At 46.9% G+C, this 18,745-nt stretch overlaps 8 protein-coding genes across 9 annotated transcripts, besides 2 other annotated features; 4 read left to right on the forward strand and 4 right to left on the reverse strand.

Annotated features, from left to right (window-relative positions):
- The first annotated feature begins 414 nt into the window (after positions 1–414).
- Positions 415–435: a sequence feature (AT_rich).
- A 146-nt stretch (positions 436–581) lies between these two features.
- Positions 582–2,329, forward strand: TSTA_011460 (SET and MYND domain protein, putative; the record flags this gene model as incomplete). Its single annotated transcript, XM_002483225.1, has 3 exons — positions 582–926; positions 978–1,277; positions 1,331–2,329. 3 exons carry the CDS (start codon positions 582–584, stop codon positions 2,327–2,329), a joined length of 1,644 nt encoding a protein of 547 aa, XP_002483270.1.
- Positions 2,211–3,579, reverse strand: TSTA_011470 (40S ribosomal protein S15). The gene is made up of 5 exons (XM_002483226.1): positions 3,450–3,579; positions 3,351–3,369; positions 3,131–3,188; positions 2,737–3,033; positions 2,211–2,671 (listed from the first exon to the last, which is right to left on the reverse strand). The coding sequence occupies exons 1-5, from the start codon at positions 3,465–3,467 to the stop codon at positions 2,602–2,604; spliced, it is 462 nt and encodes a 153-aa protein (XP_002483271.1). The 5' UTR covers positions 3,468–3,579; the 3' UTR covers positions 2,211–2,601.
- A 177-nt stretch (positions 3,580–3,756) lies between these two features.
- TSTA_011480 (60S acidic ribosomal protein P2) lies at positions 3,757–4,634 on the reverse strand. The gene is made up of 3 exons (XM_002483227.1): positions 4,524–4,634; positions 4,273–4,445; positions 3,757–4,217 (listed from the first exon to the last, which is right to left on the reverse strand). Exons 2-3 carry the CDS (start codon positions 4,429–4,431, stop codon positions 4,041–4,043), a joined length of 336 nt encoding a protein of 111 aa, XP_002483272.1. The 5' UTR covers positions 4,432–4,445; positions 4,524–4,634; the 3' UTR covers positions 3,757–4,040.
- Positions 4,117–4,170: a microsatellite.
- Positions 4,635–5,079: 445 nt separating the features above from the next.
- On the forward strand, positions 5,080–6,074 carry TSTA_011490 (uncharacterized protein; the record flags this gene model as incomplete). The annotated part of the gene is made up of 2 exons (XM_002483228.1): positions 5,080–5,085; positions 5,133–6,074. The coding sequence occupies 2 exons, from the start codon at positions 5,080–5,082 to the stop codon at positions 6,072–6,074; spliced, it is 948 nt and encodes a 315-aa protein (XP_002483273.1).
- A 343-nt stretch (positions 6,075–6,417) lies between these two features.
- TSTA_011500 (YjeF domain protein) lies at positions 6,418–8,018 on the forward strand. Its single transcript, XM_002483229.1, has 6 exons — positions 6,418–6,611; positions 6,662–6,701; positions 6,849–6,895; positions 6,945–6,955; positions 7,005–7,037; positions 7,087–8,018. Exons 1-6 carry the CDS (start codon positions 6,461–6,463, stop codon positions 7,954–7,956), a joined length of 1,152 nt encoding a protein of 383 aa, XP_002483274.1. The 5' UTR covers positions 6,418–6,460; the 3' UTR covers positions 7,957–8,018.
- Positions 8,019–8,452: 434 nt separating this feature from the next.
- On the forward strand, positions 8,453–9,787 carry TSTA_011510 (monocarboxylate permease, putative; the record flags this gene model as incomplete). Its single annotated transcript, XM_002483230.1, has 2 exons — positions 8,453–9,267; positions 9,379–9,787. 2 exons carry the CDS (start codon positions 8,453–8,455, stop codon positions 9,785–9,787), a joined length of 1,224 nt encoding a protein of 407 aa, XP_002483275.1.
- TSTA_011520 (C2H2 finger domain protein, putative) lies at positions 9,764–12,702 on the reverse strand (the record flags this gene model as incomplete). Of its 2 annotated transcripts, XM_002483232.1 has the most annotated exons (5): positions 9,764–10,203; positions 10,271–10,967; positions 11,028–11,798; positions 11,851–12,108; positions 12,182–12,702. In XM_002483232.1, the coding sequence occupies 5 exons, from the start codon at positions 12,700–12,702 to the stop codon at positions 10,117–10,119; spliced, it is 2,334 nt and encodes a 777-aa protein (XP_002483277.1). In that variant the 3' UTR covers positions 9,764–10,116. The 2 variants fall into 2 exon arrangements, with proteins under 2 accessions (XP_002483277.1, XP_002483276.1); XM_002483231.1 differs by having other exon boundaries at positions 9,764–10,967.
- A 1,249-nt stretch (positions 12,703–13,951) lies between these two features.
- Positions 13,952–17,706, reverse strand: TSTA_011530 (C2H2 finger domain protein, putative; the record flags this gene model as incomplete). Its single annotated transcript, XM_002483233.1, has 1 exon — positions 13,952–17,706. The coding sequence occupies one exon, from the start codon at positions 17,704–17,706 to the stop codon at positions 14,167–14,169; it is 3,540 nt and encodes a 1,179-aa protein (XP_002483278.1). The 3' UTR covers positions 13,952–14,166.
- Positions 17,707–18,745: the final 1,039 nt, after the last annotated feature.

The following is an 18,745-nucleotide window of genomic DNA, read 5'->3' on the forward strand; positions in this document are numbered from 1 at the left end:
AAACGGAAGAAGTTCCCATTACTAGCTTGAGTAGAGGCTTAATCTGGTAGTCCGATTTTCTCTCATTTTCAAGGTTGTATGGATGTCGAGGCTGGTTCAGCATGGGTCTGGCGTAGAAGTTAGGGTTGGCATGCAAGAACCCTAATTTCGTTGGGGTCATATACTTAGTACAAGAGTTTAACATTGCACTCGTAGAGTTTTTTTATAATTGGATTAATGCTCATACTTAGCTGAAATTCATCAGTTTATCAGGCGTCTCTCCTATTTATTCTTTCTGGCCATGTCGGGGTGATGTGTTTGCCGCGAGAGAGAATAAAGATAGAAGAGTACATTTTTAACGAAGATGCTGTTTCTACTACCCAGTGTAGCCCATAATCCAATTGCAGGATCAATTCAAAAGGAATAACCCCCCAGAAAAAAAATAAAAAAATATTACTCTTAAGATCATTGGAATGTGCGTGAGGTAGAAGCAACGCAATCAATCTACGCGTCGAGGCTTATCGATAAAGTAAAACTCAACGCGAAACAACGATTCCTCCTTTGTTTCTTTCTCAACAACTAGATCAATCGTTATTGGCATCATGAGCAACCTTACTGCGGGCGTTGACCCCGCCAAATTCGTAAATTCACCAATCGCTCCAGAAGATACATCCAAATCATCAGCAAACTCAGAACGCACAGAGGTCCGACCCGCCGAACAAAATGGCGTCCCCATCGGACAAGGCGTGTTCGCAACGATCGATGTCAAAAAAGGGGCTGACGTTCTTGTCGTTGATAATCCCCTGATTGCACTTGTGGAGGAAGCCCAATTGCAAAATATATGTTCTGGTTGTTATGATACTTCTAAAGCGGGGAGTATCGACAACAGAAGGCCGGATTTGGTCAAGGCTTGTACACGATGCAAAGTGGTTTATTACTGCGATAAGGTACTTTCTTCATCCGTAGGTAATAACAGATGGGATAACTAATATAAACAGAACTGTCAAAGAAAAGACTGGAAAGCTGGCCATTCATTGGAATGCAAAACCTATGCAGAGCTGTACCCCAAGATCCTGCCACTGCCTGTCAGAGCTGTTCTCAGGATCTTGATGTTACGGAGAGCCGACAAAATTATTCCTGAAGTTTATAGCGAGTCCCTGGCTCTTACTTATCCTAAAATTTATGACTGTGTGGAGAGTCAGGAGACCAAAGATCATTTATTGATGGCCAAAGCTTTACGAGAATATAGTAACTTGACTGATCTGGATAACAAGTGGGTTGCAAGTTTATTTGGAAGAGTGAGTCTATCTCAGCTATCTTTTATGACTCGTTCAGGTACTGATGAATGTAGTTGAACGCGAATTCGTTTTGCTTGACAAGTGCGTTTGGTAGAAGACGTGGTGTATATTTCCATCCAGGTCCCGCTCGCTTCAACCACAGCTGCGACCCCAATGCTAGTTACTCATTTGCCAAGGGGAAATGCTATATCAGGGCCATACGACCAATTGCAAAGGATGAACAAATCTTCATCTCCTATGTTGACACTACTTACTCCGTTGGGACACGTAGACATGAGCTCCAGGAACGCTACAGATTCGAGTGTCAATGTCCCAAATGTCTGCACGAGGCAGCCACCATAGAACCAGAGGATCTCATTAAACGCTCCGAACATGAGCGAGAAACTAACGCAAAAATCGACGAAATCCTCAAAGCCAACAGCGCTAGCGGATTTACATCAGCGTGGAAGTTGAGTAGTATGATTCGCATACTCTCAGAAAAAGCAGACTGGGACGCGGTAAATACACAACAACAACCGCTCGCGGCAATCAGGTCAGAGATCATGGCAAGTAAAGCCAAGGATCAATTGTACAAGATGTCCGCAGTGGACGCGGCGATTCGACATTCACGAACTGATCCGGCGCAGTATCCGGATGAGTGCCATCCGATGCGCCGTGAACACGCGCTCGAATTCGTGTGGCACCTTATGTACGCCAATGAATATATGCGTCCAGAATTAATGCGTTCAAGCAACGATGACTACGATCACTTGTTCAATATTCACGAGATATCGCCCCTTTTTTACGCCTATATGGTTGTTCATTGGATACTGACGGGAGACATTACGTGCCGAACCAGCGTGCAGGATGCAAAGAAGAAGATGGAGGGGGTTGTGTGGCCTAATCCACTTATGAAATCGGATGCGGAGAGGCATATACCATGGATGACTGAGGATCTCGAGGAGGCCGGGATGTTGGGGAGGAACAGAGATAAGAATGTTCAGGAGCATTTGAAGAAGATGGAGGCTATTGTCGTGGCGACTTTGGAGCAGGAAAAGAGGAATATGTGGTAGACTACAATATATCCTGCATACTTTACCGTACCGTATACGTACTACGTATACGTACTACATAGTTTCAGAATCAAGATCTCATGCATCAAGCCCATTCATTCACGCAGTTATTTGACATTGGAATAAATTAGAAAAAGAAAAGCCAAACCAATCAAACTCGCGTTCCCATTCCCGGTTCCAGAACAAATGAAAACCAAGGTCGATAATAGCATAGCGTGAGTTTTCTCTGGTATTTTGAAAGGTCGTTTTTGTTATAGAAAAGTAAAACACGTTTACTTGAGGGGGATGAAACGGGAGGAGTGGGTAGCACCAATACCGGGTCTACCGTGCTTGACGGGTTTGCTATTCATCGTTAGGCCTCCTTCCTTTTTATTTTCTTTTTCTTTCCATAGGCAAAGAGAACGTACTATGAGATGGAGAATTCTCCGAGGTAGTGGCCAACCATCTCAGGCTTGATCTCAACCTGGTTGAATTCCTTGCCAGAATAGATACCGATAACGGAGCCAATCATCTCAGGCACGACAATCATGTCACGGAGGTGTGTCTTGACGAGGTCGGGCTTCTCGTTGGGCTTGGCCTCCTGCTTGGCCTTGCGGAGCTTCTTGATGAGACCCATGGGCTTGCGCTTCAAGCCACGGTTGAATCGGCGGCGAGCACGGGCATGGACGAGATCACGGAGTTCCTCGGAGGAGAGGTCGAGGAGTCTAATACCAGTCAGGACATCTGCTTGCACTTGCGTATTGGATTGTTCGATCTGATGAACAATCCGATGAATATGTTGGAAAAATTGGGTGTACGTACTGCTCGAGTTCGATACCGCGGTAGGAAAACTTGCGGAATTGTCTCTTCTTCTTCAACTCTGTATTGAACCATCGTCAGCGATTTGTCCTTCTACCCATCCAGTCGTGCAATCAATCATCTATCATCCTTTCATCGCCCTGACCCATATCTCCATGTATCGTTGAAAACCATAGACCCCGATAACCATCAAAAGAAGTTCTGAAAAGATTTTATAACGTACCGGCAGCCTCCTCGGCGTTCTATAGAAGAATCATCGTTAGCCATGTGACATTCCCAACCTTCAACCCAGCTCTCATGCATCAGAGACAAGTATACTTACGTATTCCTGGTCAGCCATCTTGTCGATTGTCGCTTTTCCTCAGGTAGCTTTTCGACAGTTCACGATATCGAAAAGCCAGGGGGAAAAATGTTGTCGTGGTCGCTAAAAAGATCTAAAAGAGAGGGCGGGCGGGACGGGCTTCAGCGAGCGTCTTCGGTCGAGTTTGAAGGGTGGATATTCGCCTAAGCGACCGCTTTAGGTTATGAGCCCTAGCCCTGACGCTAGCCTTTTTGGGACACATACATCTACGGACTGCTGAATTCAATTACGGAGAGAGCATTGTCTGATAGCTTTGACTATTAATTTTATAGCTGTATTTCTGGTGTCATTATGCTCTTAAATCAATTTACGTCGAGTGTACTTGTAAAATCCAATTACTGAAGACTGTGACATCTGGATTCAGACTATGGCCGTTCGACATACATGCATATTCGTAACTGCATCACGGTAGATGTAAATTGTATGAAAAGAATAAACTCCGCCATAAACACTTGAAGTCGTCCATAAACATAGCCTTTAGTCTCCAGAATGCCATTCCCTTCCCTTTTTGTTTTTGGTCTCGGTTCGCATACATTTTCGAGGTTGTTGCATTTAGTCGAAAAGACCGAATCCCATGTCCTCGTCGGACTCTTCCTTCTCCTCTTCCTTTTCTTCGGCCTTCTCCTCGGCGGCAGCAGCACCACCAGCGGCGGCACCACCAGCAGCAGGAGCACCACCAGCACCACCGGTGGGGACGGAGGCGAGCTTGGTAGAACCCTCAGCAATCAACTGTGCAGTCTTGTTAGCTGCTAATTTATAATATCCAGATAGAAGATTGACTAACCTCCTGGATGTCCTTGCCCTCGAGCTCGGAAAGGAGCTTCTCGAGACGTTCCTCATCGGCATCGATACCAACGGACTCAAGGACGCCCTTGATGTCTTCGGCAGAAGGAGAGGTGTTACCGGCAAGGCCGAGGAGGAGGTAGGCCGCTAAGTGCTTCATTTTGAATGTGGTTTCTGTAGAAGAAAGTTCCGTATCAGTAAGATTGCACTTTAGGAATGCACGAAACTTCCGTCAAGAAGGTAAAGACATACAGTTGATGCGTTTATTAACGAACAGGAGAGTCAATCGATTTAACCGCAAGTTGGGCGGAGACTGAAACGTCGAGTTCGAGGTTGTTGAGTGAGATGATCGTGATAGAAGATCGAGATGGAAGAGTTTGTCCACAAAAGAAAAAGTGCGGCAGCCCCATTGGCCTGTGGCTGGTGACTTGCCGTAAGCGAGTCTGCAAGTGTGGCTGGTTATGTTTACCGCCTTCCAAATCAGAACTCGATGTTTCTCACGTGACCAACGTTCTAGAAAGGTCACTTTGCTTTATCAACGAGACTTTCCTCTCTCACCTAGACAACTCCCACGGCATCGTACGACTTTTCGATCAGTTCGGATACTTGACTTTTGACTTTCGAGCCAATTTCACATCTGCGCCCCTTAGTGGGTCTTTCAAATCATCATTTGACGATCAATCAAACATCATGAAGTTCGCTCTCGGTACCTGGTGGCGTTAGACAAAGACAAACATCATATCACTTCAGAAACACACAGACTCCGCAGATTTGTTTCAGGTCAGGCACATATCTACAGCATATCATAATGAGTGTATGTACTTGTGATTCGGTTTGCCAACTCATATTGACAACATCTAGTTCCTCAGTTCGGTTCTCTCGTCTATAGAGACTGGAACTCCAACATCACTCCCGCCAATAACCCCGCGACCAACACCCGACAAATCTGAACCCAGAAAGCTAACACCTTCAGCGCCTGTATCTACCAGACCGACCAGCAGTAATACCTCGGCGGGCATCAAACGAAAAGCCGAGGATTCTCTTCGACGACTGGAGAAACCATCGTCCACATCAAATGGTAGTGCAAATGGTAGCGATGTGAAGGCGCGACCCAAAGCGCCGTTGCCTGCCGCTCGTCCGGCAGTTGCGAAGAAGCCTACCCCGCCGGCCGCACCCGCGAAGCCACCTCCAAAAGGATCATTTGCAGATTTGATGGCCAAAGCCAAAGCGGTTCAAAAGGAGGCTCCCAAGGTCGGCGTGTTGAAGCATCAAGCGGCTCTACCAAAAGAAAAAATCAGCAAGACAGAAATGAAAAGACGCATGGAGGCGATCGCCAAAGGGAAGGAAGCGGCCCGCCCAGGGAAACGACACGGTGTCAGTCCGGCTCCTAATGCAAAGAGAGTTGATGGAAAGCCTGGTTTCGATGCCTCCGCTAAGAAGCGAGAGCCCGAGGAGAACGCTTACAAAGGAACTGCGCGTTCAGCCCAACCTTCATACAAGGGAACGGCAAACTTGCCTGCGAGACACAAGGATGCGGATCGGCGACGGGCTCCTCGCCGTGATGAATATCTAGGTACAGATGAGGAAGATGAAGGAGATTTTTACGACGATTACGACGATTATTACTCCGATGAATCTTCAGACATGGAAGCTGGGTATGGAGACATGGAGAAAGAAGAAATCGCCGCTCTTCGTGCTGCTCAGAAAGAAGACGAAGAGGATATACGGAGGGAGGCGGAAGCAAAGCGGGCGAAGATGGAAAGAAGGCAGAAGCTGACTGCGTTGGCAAGGGCGAAGCGATGAGATTATTCCAGAGGATGGCGATACGTGTTCTTTTTCTATTTATTTATTTTTTCTACTCATTGATCCTTTCCTGCGGTTCATGGCGTCGGCAAAGGATATACTGCATCAGATACCTATCTTTTTCATATCATTATTGCATTTCAGCGGGTCTGTGCTGTTTAGAGGAGGCTTTTATTTATGCAATTCACCTAGTCGAGCAGTTAGCGATCAGATAATATGATATACAGACTTGCTAGATTCTATATCCTGAGTAGTAGCATTAAGGGTAAATATTGCTGGTGACATCACACGACTGTCAATAGCCCCACTATCCTCTGATATCAGACAAGCTTGTTCTCACCTCGACTACATTCAAACATCCTGAGACAATAACAACAAAATAGCGAATGCCTTTTCGAATAAGTGCAATCACAGGACAAGCAGTTAGAGGAAGTAAGATGGAGCCTGTAAAGCCGATACATATCACGACACCGTCCACTACCCTGCTTGCGCGGGTGAGGACAATGGTTCCCCCGATGCTGGAAAAGTTTCATAAAGGTATATGTCTCCTCATTTAAATATGGTGATTGATGCTAACCAGTCTGAAGGTCAATTGGGTCGTGTTGCGGTCATTGGTGGGAGCGCTGAGTACGTACATCTCTACCCTGTACTTTGATTTTATATACAGTACCACGAAAAATGTTTCCGCACCCCCCCTCGGCAAGTGTACAATAGCCAGGGGTGCGGAAACTTTTTCGTCCCACTGTATGGAATGGGATACTGAATTTGTGGTAGTTATACGGGGGCACCGTACTTTTCGGCAATGGCTTCTGCGAGGTTAGGTATGTGTCTTCTTCTTGATGATACTGGCTTGATGCTGACGAGATATAGGCTGCGATATGGTGAGTCCTCCTCTGACCACCTCAGATGAATTGATCTGACATGTTACAGAGTCACGTCATCTGCGAGAGATCAGCTGCACCGGTATGTAATTAGCTGTTTGTCGTATTTTGTGGCCTTCTAACGTACGCAGGTAATAAAAGCATATTCACCAAATCTAATGGTCCACCCCATTCTACCCAGCACTGTATCAGTCTCAGGACCAGACGCCAAAGATCTAGCATCTCTGGCCAGCCCCATTCTTGACATGCTACCACGTCTACACGTGCTCGTCATCGGACCCGGCCTGGGCCGAGACGGCGTCACTCAGAAAGTCGTGATAGAAATCATGAAAGAAGCACGCAATAAATCAGTGCCTTTTGTCCTTGATGCTGACGGATTGATGCTTGTCATTGAGAAACCGGATCTTGTCAAGGGGTATAAGGAATGCATTCTCACCCCTAATGTTGTTGAGTTTGGTAGATTGGCGAAAGCTCTTGGTGTGCAGGTACCTACTGCAAAGGACCAGGATGATGAGAAGGAATTGAGCAAGGCGTCAGAAGCGTGCGAGAAGCTTTCCCAGGCCTTGGGTGGAGTTACTATCATTCAGAAGGGGTCTAAGGATGTGATTTCTAATGGTGTCACGAGTATCATATCCGATCTCCGAGGTGGATTGAAGAGAAGTGGTGGACAGGGCGATACCTTAACCGGTTCACTTGGAACACTAATGGCCTGGCGCGCAGCATACCACGATGGTCTATGGGACACAGGCGAGAAATCCTCAAATAAAACCCCAGCACAAAGCAAGGACGAAGTGCAAGCCGAACTAGAGAATAAGGATACAAAAATGTCCCCTACGACAACCCTCCTTTTAGCGGCCTATGCCGGAAGTGCAATTACGAGGGATTGCTCGAGACGGGCTTTTGAGACTAAGGGGAGAAGTTTGCAGGCTAGTGATTTGACGGATCAGGTTCATGAGGCGTTTTTGGATTTGATTGGGGAGCCTGAGCAGTCGAAACTGTAGATATTGTGTTCTTATGTGAATAGCTTTATGGAAATGACCATCACGTACCTGGCGCTTCATGATTTACGAATTTCTCATTAGGCGAAGTAGTCGTGTTATTGGTTGTATTTAAGGTCGAAAGCACTAGTCCACGATATGAATGCCCTTGAATGGGCAATACAAATACCTCGGCGGATCTCTCATGGTTGCTTGAAAGATACTAGTTAGTTATTGCTGTCTGTATTTCAATTATATAATGGTGTTAAATTAGCATGCAAAAATGGTCTTATTTAGCCTCATGATTTCACGCCTTATCTATATGTTAATGCACACTAAGCCTGATGTAGTCCCCGCTGTGAATGACTCGTATATAAGATTTGGAATTGCAAGTGCATCATATTAGCAGGCTCTATCTTCCTGGGAATCAAGTGAAAGTGTTTCTGGAACAGATTTCAATTGAGCGTTGTTAAATCTGACATCGGATTTAACACGGAACCAACCAAGTCTCATTAATGACATGGAAATCCGGCAAGAAAACATCGTCCTGCAAGCCATCCCAGAATCGACCACGACCATAATAAACAATCAAGCCGGAAATGACGCATTCGCCCCGGCGTCCTCTGCTCATCCGCCAGTAGATGCAATCCCCGATGGCGGCTACGGCTGGACGATAGTCTTTGCCTGCTTCATCCAGACCTCCTGGGTTAATGCCTGGGCCGGATCATGGGGTATATTTCAGAGTAGCCTGATACAAACCACCCTGAAAACAATTCCGACTAGCACTTTGACTTTTGTCGGTTCACTTGGCCTTGTATTGACTGTTTCCTTGGGTCTTGTGTGTATCCGGCTTTCGCGCCTGATTGGAGCACGATGGGCTGTATTGATTGGGACGCTGCTCTTTGGAGCTAGTAATATAGTTGGTGGCCTCGCTGTGAATAGTCTTGGTGGTCTGTTCGTCTCTGGGGTGCTGTATGGTCTGGGTGGAGCACTCATGTATACCATGTCAAACAGCCTACCGGTTCAATGGTTCAGCACTCGACTGGGAACAGCGAATGGTCTAGTGAAACTAGGCGGAGGCATTGGAGCCACGATCATGGTGATCGTAGTCCAGCTGCTTATCGAAAGAGTAGAAATTTCCTGGACATTCCACATCATGGGCTTGATGTCGTTGGCAAGTGGTGTGCCAGCGGCATTGTTGATCAAAGAGCGAGCACCGAGTTACTACGGACCTTCGATTGATTTATCAACTTTCAGGCGCCTGCCCTTTTCCTGTTTATTTGCAGCTGGCGCAATTGGTGTATTCCCGCTTTATGTGCCAGCATTCTTTCTGCCGTATGTTGCCTAATCTCTAGGTCTGAGCGGGTCAACTGCGGCTGGGGTTGTGGCCTGTTTCAGTGCGTGCATGGCACTGGGGCGTCTTGTGTCAGGTATAGCATGTGATAGATTCGGTTCTACGAATACCCTGCTTTTCGCAATGGTGTTGAATTCAGTCACTATGTTTGCAATCTGGCCAGTCTCTTCGACACTGGCACTACTGCTCCTCTTTGCCGCTTTGAACGGCCTAGCGAATGGTGCATTTTTCGTCACGATGCCTACGGCAGTGGGCAGATTCTTGGGACCAGGTCAAGCAGCAGTTGGGATTGGGATGGCTGTCACTGGATGGTCCGTGGGTGACTTTCTTGGTGCTCCGATTGCTGGATTTTTGATCCAGGCCACAGGAGCTAATCAGGCGAAAACTATTGGGCCGTATAAACCGGCCATCTTTTATGCTGCTGGGACTGCGCTTGTATCTACTGTGTTTGTTCTTGTAGCTCGACTGAAGATGGATGGCAGCCCTTTTCGAAGGCTTTAGGATTTGATTTTCAGCTCGTGAGGTAAAAGTCAGGATATAATTCATATTTCTGATGGCCACAATTTGGACGGGAGCCTCTTTCATGTAGGAACCTTGGAATGCATCTATATTTTAAAATGTAAGAATTCGGATGCTTTTATAAATGTGGTTGTCTCAGCCAGCACCGTTGTCGTGTAACTAGTACAGGGCTTCGGAGATCTTGAATGTTATTTTATATACGTCCATGGATGATAAAGTTATATCGACACCTCACTGTTCGGTAGACCAAACTTTTGACTCTACTCTCCGCTCCGATGCTATGAGCTGGAGGAGAAACATTACCTCGAGATCTAAAGACGGCATTCAGGGCAGAAATGATGTTGACAGCCCTGGCAGCTTTCGCTAATGAACATCTGAGGTCCATCCAAACACTGGCACTGCGGCCAATCAGCGAGCTGTCATACATACGAAAAGAGGGAGGAATTATAGCTGATCATCACTCACGCAGTGTACGATTCTTAACTCCTTGGCTGTCTGGTTAGACTCGCTTTTCTGGAATTTATTCTTGATACTATAGCTCTCAGCACGTGGCTCAACCTCGGTAAAAGTCTCGTCTTCGCTGGACGGACATTGTTCGTAGGTGCTGAGCTCCCAATCATCGTGTCCATTATCATAGAGCCGCTGAGAATCCTCTTCTAGATTTGTAATTGTCCTTTTGCTTTCTTTCGTTCGACTCTTATCCCGCTTCTTTTGAGCCCCTTTTTCGGTGTGGCCCTTGGCTGGAACCCATCTCTTGATATTTCCCCCTTTCTGAAAATGTGAATCTATGTGGTCGAAACGCTCTTTTAGAGCTTCTACCCCGGTCTTCTCCACGATTTTGATCACTTTACAGAATCCACACCAGTAAGTGAACTTTGATTCCGCGTCGTTGGCTCCGATACGGCCATCAGCAAGCTGTTGTAGTTTCTTCATACGCCCAGGACCATGGTGGACGATATCCAAATGTTTGAGAAATTCTTGTTCACGAAGAAATACCCTCGCACATTCGTCGTGTTTGTCACGAGGCAAGGAACAGCGGAAGGATTGCGTGTGGCAGTGCTGCATGCTCTCATGTCGTTTCCAGTCGGATTTACTGCCAAAACTGCTATAACATCCCGTAAATGTGCATCCATAAGGCTTTTCATGTCTCTTTTGGTGCTTTCTGTCAACTGGTAAGTTAGGGTTTATTCTCAAGTCAACAGAGAAAGGATGGCTGATGTACCTTAGTGTAGACGGTCGACTGAAAGACTTCTGGCACGTTTGGCACGTAAAACCCTCTTTCTTGGAGACTACTTTTGCGCTTTGACTCGGTTCTTCACGTGTGTCAACTCTTTTGCTAAAACTGTCCTCCTCTTTTGACCTCTCTTGCGTCTTTTCTAAATTTATGATTGACGCTATTACCTTTCTTTCTTCATGAGAGAGACAATGCATCTCATTTTGCAACTTGGCTGCTATAGCAAAAGCCTTCTCAGACATTACTCCAGGATCAAAGGATTCCACACCTGGTAAAGTGCGTTTCTCAGGGGTACTCTCTGGTCTCTTTCTAAATACCAGATCATTGCGTCCTTGCGAGCTAATATCTCCCAGTACATCAGGCAAGCTTGGCAGTTTCATATCAGCCTGAACAGGTGATGAGCTGCCTGTTTTAAGTGTACTGGGGAAGGAGTCATTCGGCGTTTGTAGGTTTTCAGGAGAAATATTCCCAGGGAAGCTTTGTGAATGCCCGATTGGATTGAGTGTCAAATCTTTTAGCCTACCATCGAAGTAATCTCCCGAATTATGAGGACCCGAGCTCAGTAACATCTTAAATGGTGTGATAGTCTTGAGACTATCGTCGTTATCAAGAGGACTGGGAGTTTTCAAAGTGTCGACGTTAGATTGAGTTGCCTCCTTCCTTGGAGTCACTTCGATGCCTGAGGCTGGACCTTCCGTAATCAATTTCTCCTTTTTCTCTTCTTCTTCAATCTTTCGCTTTTCATACCACAATCGTGACCTATGCCTCCATCAGCCAATATATTTCCTGCTATCAGGGGATGTGGGCATACTGTGAGACCAAGTCTTCTACATTTTGATCATCATGCTGGCGTCGAAGATGGGCTTTGAAATTATCCAGTCGCGGCCACTCTTTCTCAGGATGCCTACAATTCCGACCAAAACACTTGTACATTTCCTTTGGTCCACATTGAGGGCTTTTATTGTGAACCGACTTTCGGTGTCTTTCGAGATCGTTCAAGCTACCGAATCTTCTACCGCAGTGATTTTCTTCGCATAAATGGCTTTTTCGATGTCGTGCGAGGTGTTTCCTAGGCGAGTCGAAGTCAATTAAACCACCACCTTCAGAAATGATTATATAAAACTGGGAGAAGCAAACTGAACCTCATTTCGGATGGAAGCTTTCCTGTCCAAGGGCATTGAGTGCATCTCAGCTGATTCTCCTCGATTGATTCTGTCCTAGGTTGCCTTGGTTCCGTCACGCTCTTGATATATGTATGGCAGTCATCAGGTGATACCTCAGTCCTTGTATCTAAACTACTCGGGAGACTCATCGATGACCGTGTGTCTCCGTTGTATTGACTCCCATACCCCGAATCCGAGTATACACGAGGCCACGTATTCGGTCGTTTTATGAGGGGATAGACATCGGAGGACGGATAAGTTCTCGACTCGTGAATTGGTGGATGTTCTATTTGAAGTGGGTTCCACGAATCTGAAAAACCCGGAAGATTGACGGGACCGAAAACATATCCGGAGCTGATGGGAACGTTGAATTCAGGGAATAGACCCTTATCGTTGTCTAGGTCAGGTCTTCTGAACTGAAGGCCTATATGCTCGAATTCATAGTTTCGGTAAGTTTCGATGCCAGCATCGAGTCCTGCCTCCTGTCGTTCCTTGTACATTGTGCACCGTTTATATCAGTCTGCTTTCGATTTGACCAACCATTTCCACCAGACGCTTACGGCGAAAACTGTTCTTGAGGCCAGGGGGAGAGGGATAGAAGAAATGGCATGGATAAGAGCTGATATTGAAGCTGAGGTAAGCAAGACAATTCGGATACGTGTCACTTTTGAGCTTTCAGCTGGATGCCATCGTGCTACGTGAGTAAACAAAGAAGGGAAATCTTCCGAGAGAATTGTCCATATATCCTTTCCTTGATACAGATCACGATTACGTATTCTTTCTTCTAGGGGTCCCTACCGAACCGAGCATATAAGAATAAGATGAAGCATTGGAACCAGTGACAGTCGTGACGGCATTGGCGGCAAGGAAAGCCTGCTCATTTCCAAGACGAGGATGATTTGATATCATTCTCGTGGCTTGAATATGAAGCCGAGAACTACATCGCATCGCCACTGACCTTCCTATTTAAGCCATGTATGTGGGGTGAACAGTGAATCACATAGGTCACAAGCCAAATTTATGGGATGATATTAATTGGTCGGATAACAAAAATTGCTGAGAAGAACACCCAGTATCCCTGAGACCCACGGAGGCTAAGGGTAAATTTCACCCTTAGCGCATGCACGGCGGCACCAACAGAAAACATGCTGACTACTGCATCGCCTGGGTATTGACGCTAGAAGAGAGCAATAATTTGCTCATGACTCTTTGTGAAACATAAGGTGCGAAATATATTCGAGGATGCAACGGTTAATATCCAAGAATATCCCCCGGGAGCTAGTCATCCTTTTATATCTATGGCTTGAGCCTCTACAGAGACGAAGCTGACCAGGATGGAATTTGCCTCAAATCCAGGGTCTCCATGCAATGACGAACAGAGTGCTTTGGACACGTTAGGCGCCCCTATTGAACCATGCAGCATGTATATTGCACAAGGCTGTACCCAACACTACATAGTATCACCTAATGTTGTGATAGGTACCGACACCCTGCATATGTCGAATTATTATCCCAATAAGCAAAGAATAATGTACACCGCCAGGTCGGACTAAAGCAGGGAAAGGTACTTTCAGCCTGAACTTTGTGTGTGGGATCTACTCAGCAAATATGTTATCTGGAATAAGGGCAATGCCTTCAACAAGAGGTACAAGGCTGATGGTATGTATACACCGAGATTTTGATATGCACTCAGGATTTGCACGATGGATGCCCAATTGCCTTTAATCTCTAGTCCGTATATAAGAAAATCAAGAGGTTATCAAGAATCATTTCCTCATAGCCATGATATAGCGTATACAATATATTATATATTATAACAATTCTATACACCAAAAGACAAAAACGAGACGTATGAGAACAGGGAAAAAGCAAAAAAAGCCAATAATAAATATGGGAGAAGAGACAGGGTATCCAGACATAATACATAAATTATCATCAATAATCCAATGATCCAAACCGTGGGGTCATTGATAATGATACGTAGCAGGCGGATACGTATGACCGTTATCTTGCATTTGTGCCGCCGCCGCTGCTGCAATTGGCGCTCTTGACATGTACGTTGCATTACTCGTCATTGTTTCTGGTGATGTTGTCATTGTATAAGTAACCATAGGCGCGGATGTGTAGTTTCCAGCGGAAGTAGTGGTTGTAGGTAGATAGTCGTCAGGATTGAAACATGTGTCTTGTGGAGATTGATAAAGCGGCTCTTGGGGGCCGGCTAGTCCGATTGTTGAAACATGTAGTTGCTGTTGTCGCTGTTGCTGGAATATGGCTGGACCGATATTACTGCTGTTCGCGGCTGACATGGTGGTCGGTTGTCTGATTGCCATCACATTCATGTTGGGCGCTGGCGGCGGATAGGACATGGAATTTCGGTGGACCGGTGTATAGTGGGGTTGTAGATAGGATGATGTGACTGATGCTGGTGGATATGTCGTGCCTGATGGAGAAATATCTATATTGATCGTCGGGGACAACATGTGAGGTGGCGCTTGCTGAGTAGTAGTATCGTACTGCATCATCATAGGACTGCTGATACTATTATCAGAGATGTTGGGGTTGCCGAGTCTGGTCATAATATCCGTATTCAGACTTAGGCTCGGTTCTTCCACGGAACTGTATGATATAGAAGGCGCCGGGGCTGGCGCAATCTCGTACATATTCATCGTTTTATTATTGGTCGATGAAGCGTGTTCTTCAGCAAGTCGTAGCACAGGCAGGGCAATTCGTTCCATGTGTCGCGCTAGATGCACCATCAGTTTCCTCCAGTCCTTGCAAACGTTGCCGCAAAACCGGCATGGCTCTTCCTCGGGTCTCTTTTGCGTCTCATGGTGGCATTCTTCTACCAGTTTCCACATTTTGGCGATCTCTCTCTCGTCTGCAGCAGTATTACCACTTCCACTAGCCGCCGAGCCCTTGCTCTTTTTCGCAGTAGGGTCAGGAAACCTATGTTCTCGATGTAAATGTTGCACAAAATTGTTCTTTCGGAAGCATTTGTGTCCACAGTTGTGCATGCTACATGCCCACCATTCCAGGTGCCGGTGTCGCTCAGTTTCGTGGCGTACCCAGTCGGCCTTGCGCTTGAATGACTTTGGTTCACTCGTACACTCAGGGAATGTGCAAGTAAATGGATATATATCCTCATAGATGTGCTTCGTCCAGTCAGATGGCTTTTGTATCTTTTTCACCTTGAAACACAACGAGCATTCAAATTCCGCGGGCAACCGCTTGACTGGAGGTATCCGGATACCCTCAGCAAACACGGCAGGGATAACAGAGTTCTCAAGAGATTGGTTATTCTCATCGTCAAACTCATCGTCATCATCACTATTTTCATGGCCTGGAATCTGAAACTGGCAATACGTAGCGCTAGGGTCTTTGGCATTTGCTCGAGGAGGAAGTAATTTGGCACGGCCACCCAATGCAAAGCATCTCTCGCTAGCCTCACAGTGCCCAGCTTCCACTGATCTTGCATGCCTATCCAGCTCATCAATCAGCTTCTTGTAACGACGTAATTGTTCCGTGGCAAAACGTTGTAGTAGAGCCGGCTCAAGTCGTGGATCCAAGAGAGAAATCTGGTGTTTGAAGCCTTCCAATGTTGGTACAATCTGCTGCGAAGAGGGTGCTAGGTCCATGAAGATTCCCTTGTCGTCAGGGGACTCGTCATCTTCTTCGTCGTCGCCATCCAACCCTACAGATGCCCGAGACTCAATCAATGGAGAGGGCTGTCGTTGTACCGCTCCCTGCCGTTGTTCTAGGTTCGGTATGGTAAGTTGTGCGAGTGGCGGCACTGGTCCCGAACCTTCACTCTTGCTTCTCATTCTCTTACCCATCCAAGGCGCCACTGGACTGAGTGTCCCCCCGCCAGGGCTCACAGGTGATCTTGCTGAGAGAGAGTTATGGCTTCCAATACTGGCTGCCATTGTACCAGCGATGGCAGCTGCCATGATGTGAGTGGATGACTTGTGGCGATTGAGGCTCGGCCGGCGCGAAAGCTTAGCAGCTATACCTGATTCCTTCTTCTGGGGGGGTGGATCGGACGGTTCTGGTTCAAAGCTTGGCTGACGAGAATGTCGTTTCTTATCTTTCAAAGAACTGCTACTTCGCTTGGGTAAAAGTTTGCGTATAGCCGCTTTGTTGAGAGACAGATTCTTGAAGAAGCTATCTGATTTCAAGAAACTGTCGACTTCGGCGTCATTAAGCCTTCGCGAGCCCCAAGTACCAACCCGAGAAACCTTGTCCATTTCTTTGGCCATTTCCTCGTATAGTTGCATTGCAGATCGCGAGGACTCTGGTTGAGTCCTTATTGCCAGTGGAAACGAATACTGAGGTGGATCTTTCCATGGATAAGATCGATTGAGTTGTTCGGCAAGCTGATTCTCTTCTGGTGTGTACGCCAGAGTGGGTAGCCCGTCGCGTGAGTCGGCATGCGATACGTTAGAGGAAGTCTCAAAATCGCTTCCCGGGTCTAGTTCGTGTATGAGTCGACCGGGTCCCGGAATGCGGGAGTCGTCAGGCCTGGTCAGGTTGAAGTAATCCTGTCGTGTCCCAACGGCGCTGACGGATCGGATTCTGCCACGCGGCCCTGAGCTAGGTTCATCGCCTGCTTCACTATTCGCGACAGATACCGAGGCTGACCATATACGGATATCGACTTCTTTCTCAGCACGCTGACGTTGCTCCTCTAGATCTTTCGGGCTAGGGCCGATTTCATCATTACGAGCGTAGGGGTCGACGCCTCCATGACCAGTTGATGCATCCGGAATCCATGAACCATCTTCGGCTCGAGAAGGCGACAAGCTCCGTTCGCCATTACCCGACTCTTCCTCTGGATCCAGTTCTTCGCTGTCCTCTATGGAATCATCCGCGGCAGACAAGTGAGCTGACGAGCGCTTGTTCTTGCGTGGGCTCCATCCGTCGTCCTCTCTTGTGGGAGAGTCACCTCGGTGAACCTGGGATATTTTCACTATAGGACTAAGCGATGGTGCCGACCTTGAACGGTTATGTCCATGAGAGTTGTCAAGAGCAGCGTCTGGAATGGCCAACCTTGAGGGCTGTGGTTGGCGTTGTCCAGTAGTATCAGCAGAATTAGAATTACCACCAATATGATTCAACAAGTTCTGGCTCTCGTTCTCTTGGTACTCGCTCTTATAAGTATCTGCATTTGGAAAAGCCGAGACCTGTCCATCCTCCCCGGATAGCATGTCGTTGTTGAAGAAAAGAGGATCAGTGGATCCTGGTTCGTCAAAGTCAAGATACCTGGAATCATCGAACGAAGAGTCATTAAAGTCGAAATTATGCATTGACGTATCGTTCGATAATTTCTGATCAGCAGGCGATAACGACGATAAGCGACTAGGCGGATCAGCAGACGAAGCACTTGGCGTATGATGCTGCTGTTCGAGACCAAACTCTTCCAGATCAGAAGGGCCTGAGAGATAGGGATCTTCAAAGGCTTGTTGGACAAATGCCGAGAGTGGATTAAGCTGATCCTGGGTGGCCATGACTCGGAAGTATATATAAGAAGAGAAAGGGGCCTTCCCTTTTGTGCCTTCAGTTCTGTAGCGGGGGAAAATAACCACTCGTGTTGATGGGATCGGACCTAGCGCTGGCTACTGCGTCGCGAATGGACAGCTTCCCGCGACTGGGGGCAGGCTGTGCAGATCGAAGCAGGAGTACGCCCGCTCAAGAATCCAATAGTCAATGCATTCCCAAGTAAGGCTGCACGGGAAGTGATTCTGCGTACTATATAGAGCGGCTCCAAAGCGAGCAAGTATTCAACGGAAGAAAATAATAATCGGGAGACAAAGCAGAGTAATATAAGCAAAACCGGGCGACAGTATGACTGAATAAATATATGACTGCGATAAGCTATGTGTCAATGCAAAGTCAATCAAGAATTGAGATGACAGAAAAGAGGCTGAGCTGAAGTGTGGCGGTGGTCTTCTTATATAGGACTGACTGCTCGCTGGGGTGTAGGTCAGTGCTAGATGATGAGATGAAAGTAGAGAGGAGATACGTCGTAGTACTTGATACGAAAACGACCGAAGAAAAAGCAAATACAAGCAAAGGCAGACAGCTGAGCCCGGCGAGGTTGAGTTGGAGAGAAGATGTGAAGAAGCATGAAAGTTGAGAAAGCGGGGAGATACGTTCCTTCTTGGGAGATGAGGCTCCGGCGGCTACCTCCCCTCTGTGTTTCAATTTGCCTGCGTTTGGCCAATCAGAGGGAAGCTGTTGCCGCCAATGGAGATAACATTCTTTATAGTACTACTGTCTCTGTTTATTTATATATATGTTATATATGGTCGTCATCTGTAACTACAGTGTGCCTTGCTTCTCAATGCATTCCTATCTACGCCGGCAGATCTCGTCATATTGCCGAACTACGTCGGTCAGGGACGAAGAACAGCTGAGAACTCGGTTGTGACGCAACTTGATAGGGTGGCCATTGAATCGAGACTCTGTTTCTACAATGCGATCTGCCGTGTTCATGGAAAAGTGATGATAGTATCGCAGCCTCAGGTCATTCTGCCTTGTCATGTG

This window comes from Talaromyces stipitatus, genomic scaffold (assembly GCF_000003125.1).
Source record: "Talaromyces stipitatus ATCC 10500 scf_1105507295549 genomic scaffold, whole genome shotgun sequence".
Lineage (NCBI taxonomy): Eukaryota > Fungi > Ascomycota > Eurotiomycetes > Eurotiales > Trichocomaceae > Talaromyces > Talaromyces stipitatus.

Bases quoted from the DNA above. Each gene is read 5' to 3' on its own strand.
- TSTA_011470 (XM_002483226.1), bottom strand. The intron at 3,034-3,130 runs GTACGTACACCC...GACTGGTATTAG, and splicing joins CGCGGTATCGAACTCGAGCA to ACTCCTCGACCTCTCCTCCG. The intron at 2,672-2,736 runs GTACGTTCTCTT...AACGATGAATAG, and splicing joins GGAGAATTCTCCATCTCATA to CAAACCCGTCAAGCACGGTA.
- TSTA_011480 (XM_002483227.1), bottom strand. From the start codon at position 4,431: ATGAAGCACTTAGCGGCCTACCTCCTCCTCGGCCTTGCCGGTAACACC. The intron at 4,218-4,272 runs GTTAGTCAATCT...AAGACTGCACAG, and splicing joins AGGGCAAGGACATCCAGGAG to TTGATTGCTGAGGGTTCTAC.
- TSTA_011500 (XM_002483229.1), top strand. From the start codon at position 6,461: ATGCCTTTTCGAATAAGTGCAATCACAGGACAAGCAGTTAGAGGAAGT. The intron at 6,702-6,848 runs GTACGTACATCT...AATTTGTGGTAG, and splicing joins GTCATTGGTGGGAGCGCTGA to TTATACGGGGGCACCGTACT. The intron at 7,038-7,086 runs GTATGTAATTAG...TAACGTACGCAG, and splicing joins GCGAGAGATCAGCTGCACCG to GTAATAAAAGCATATTCACC.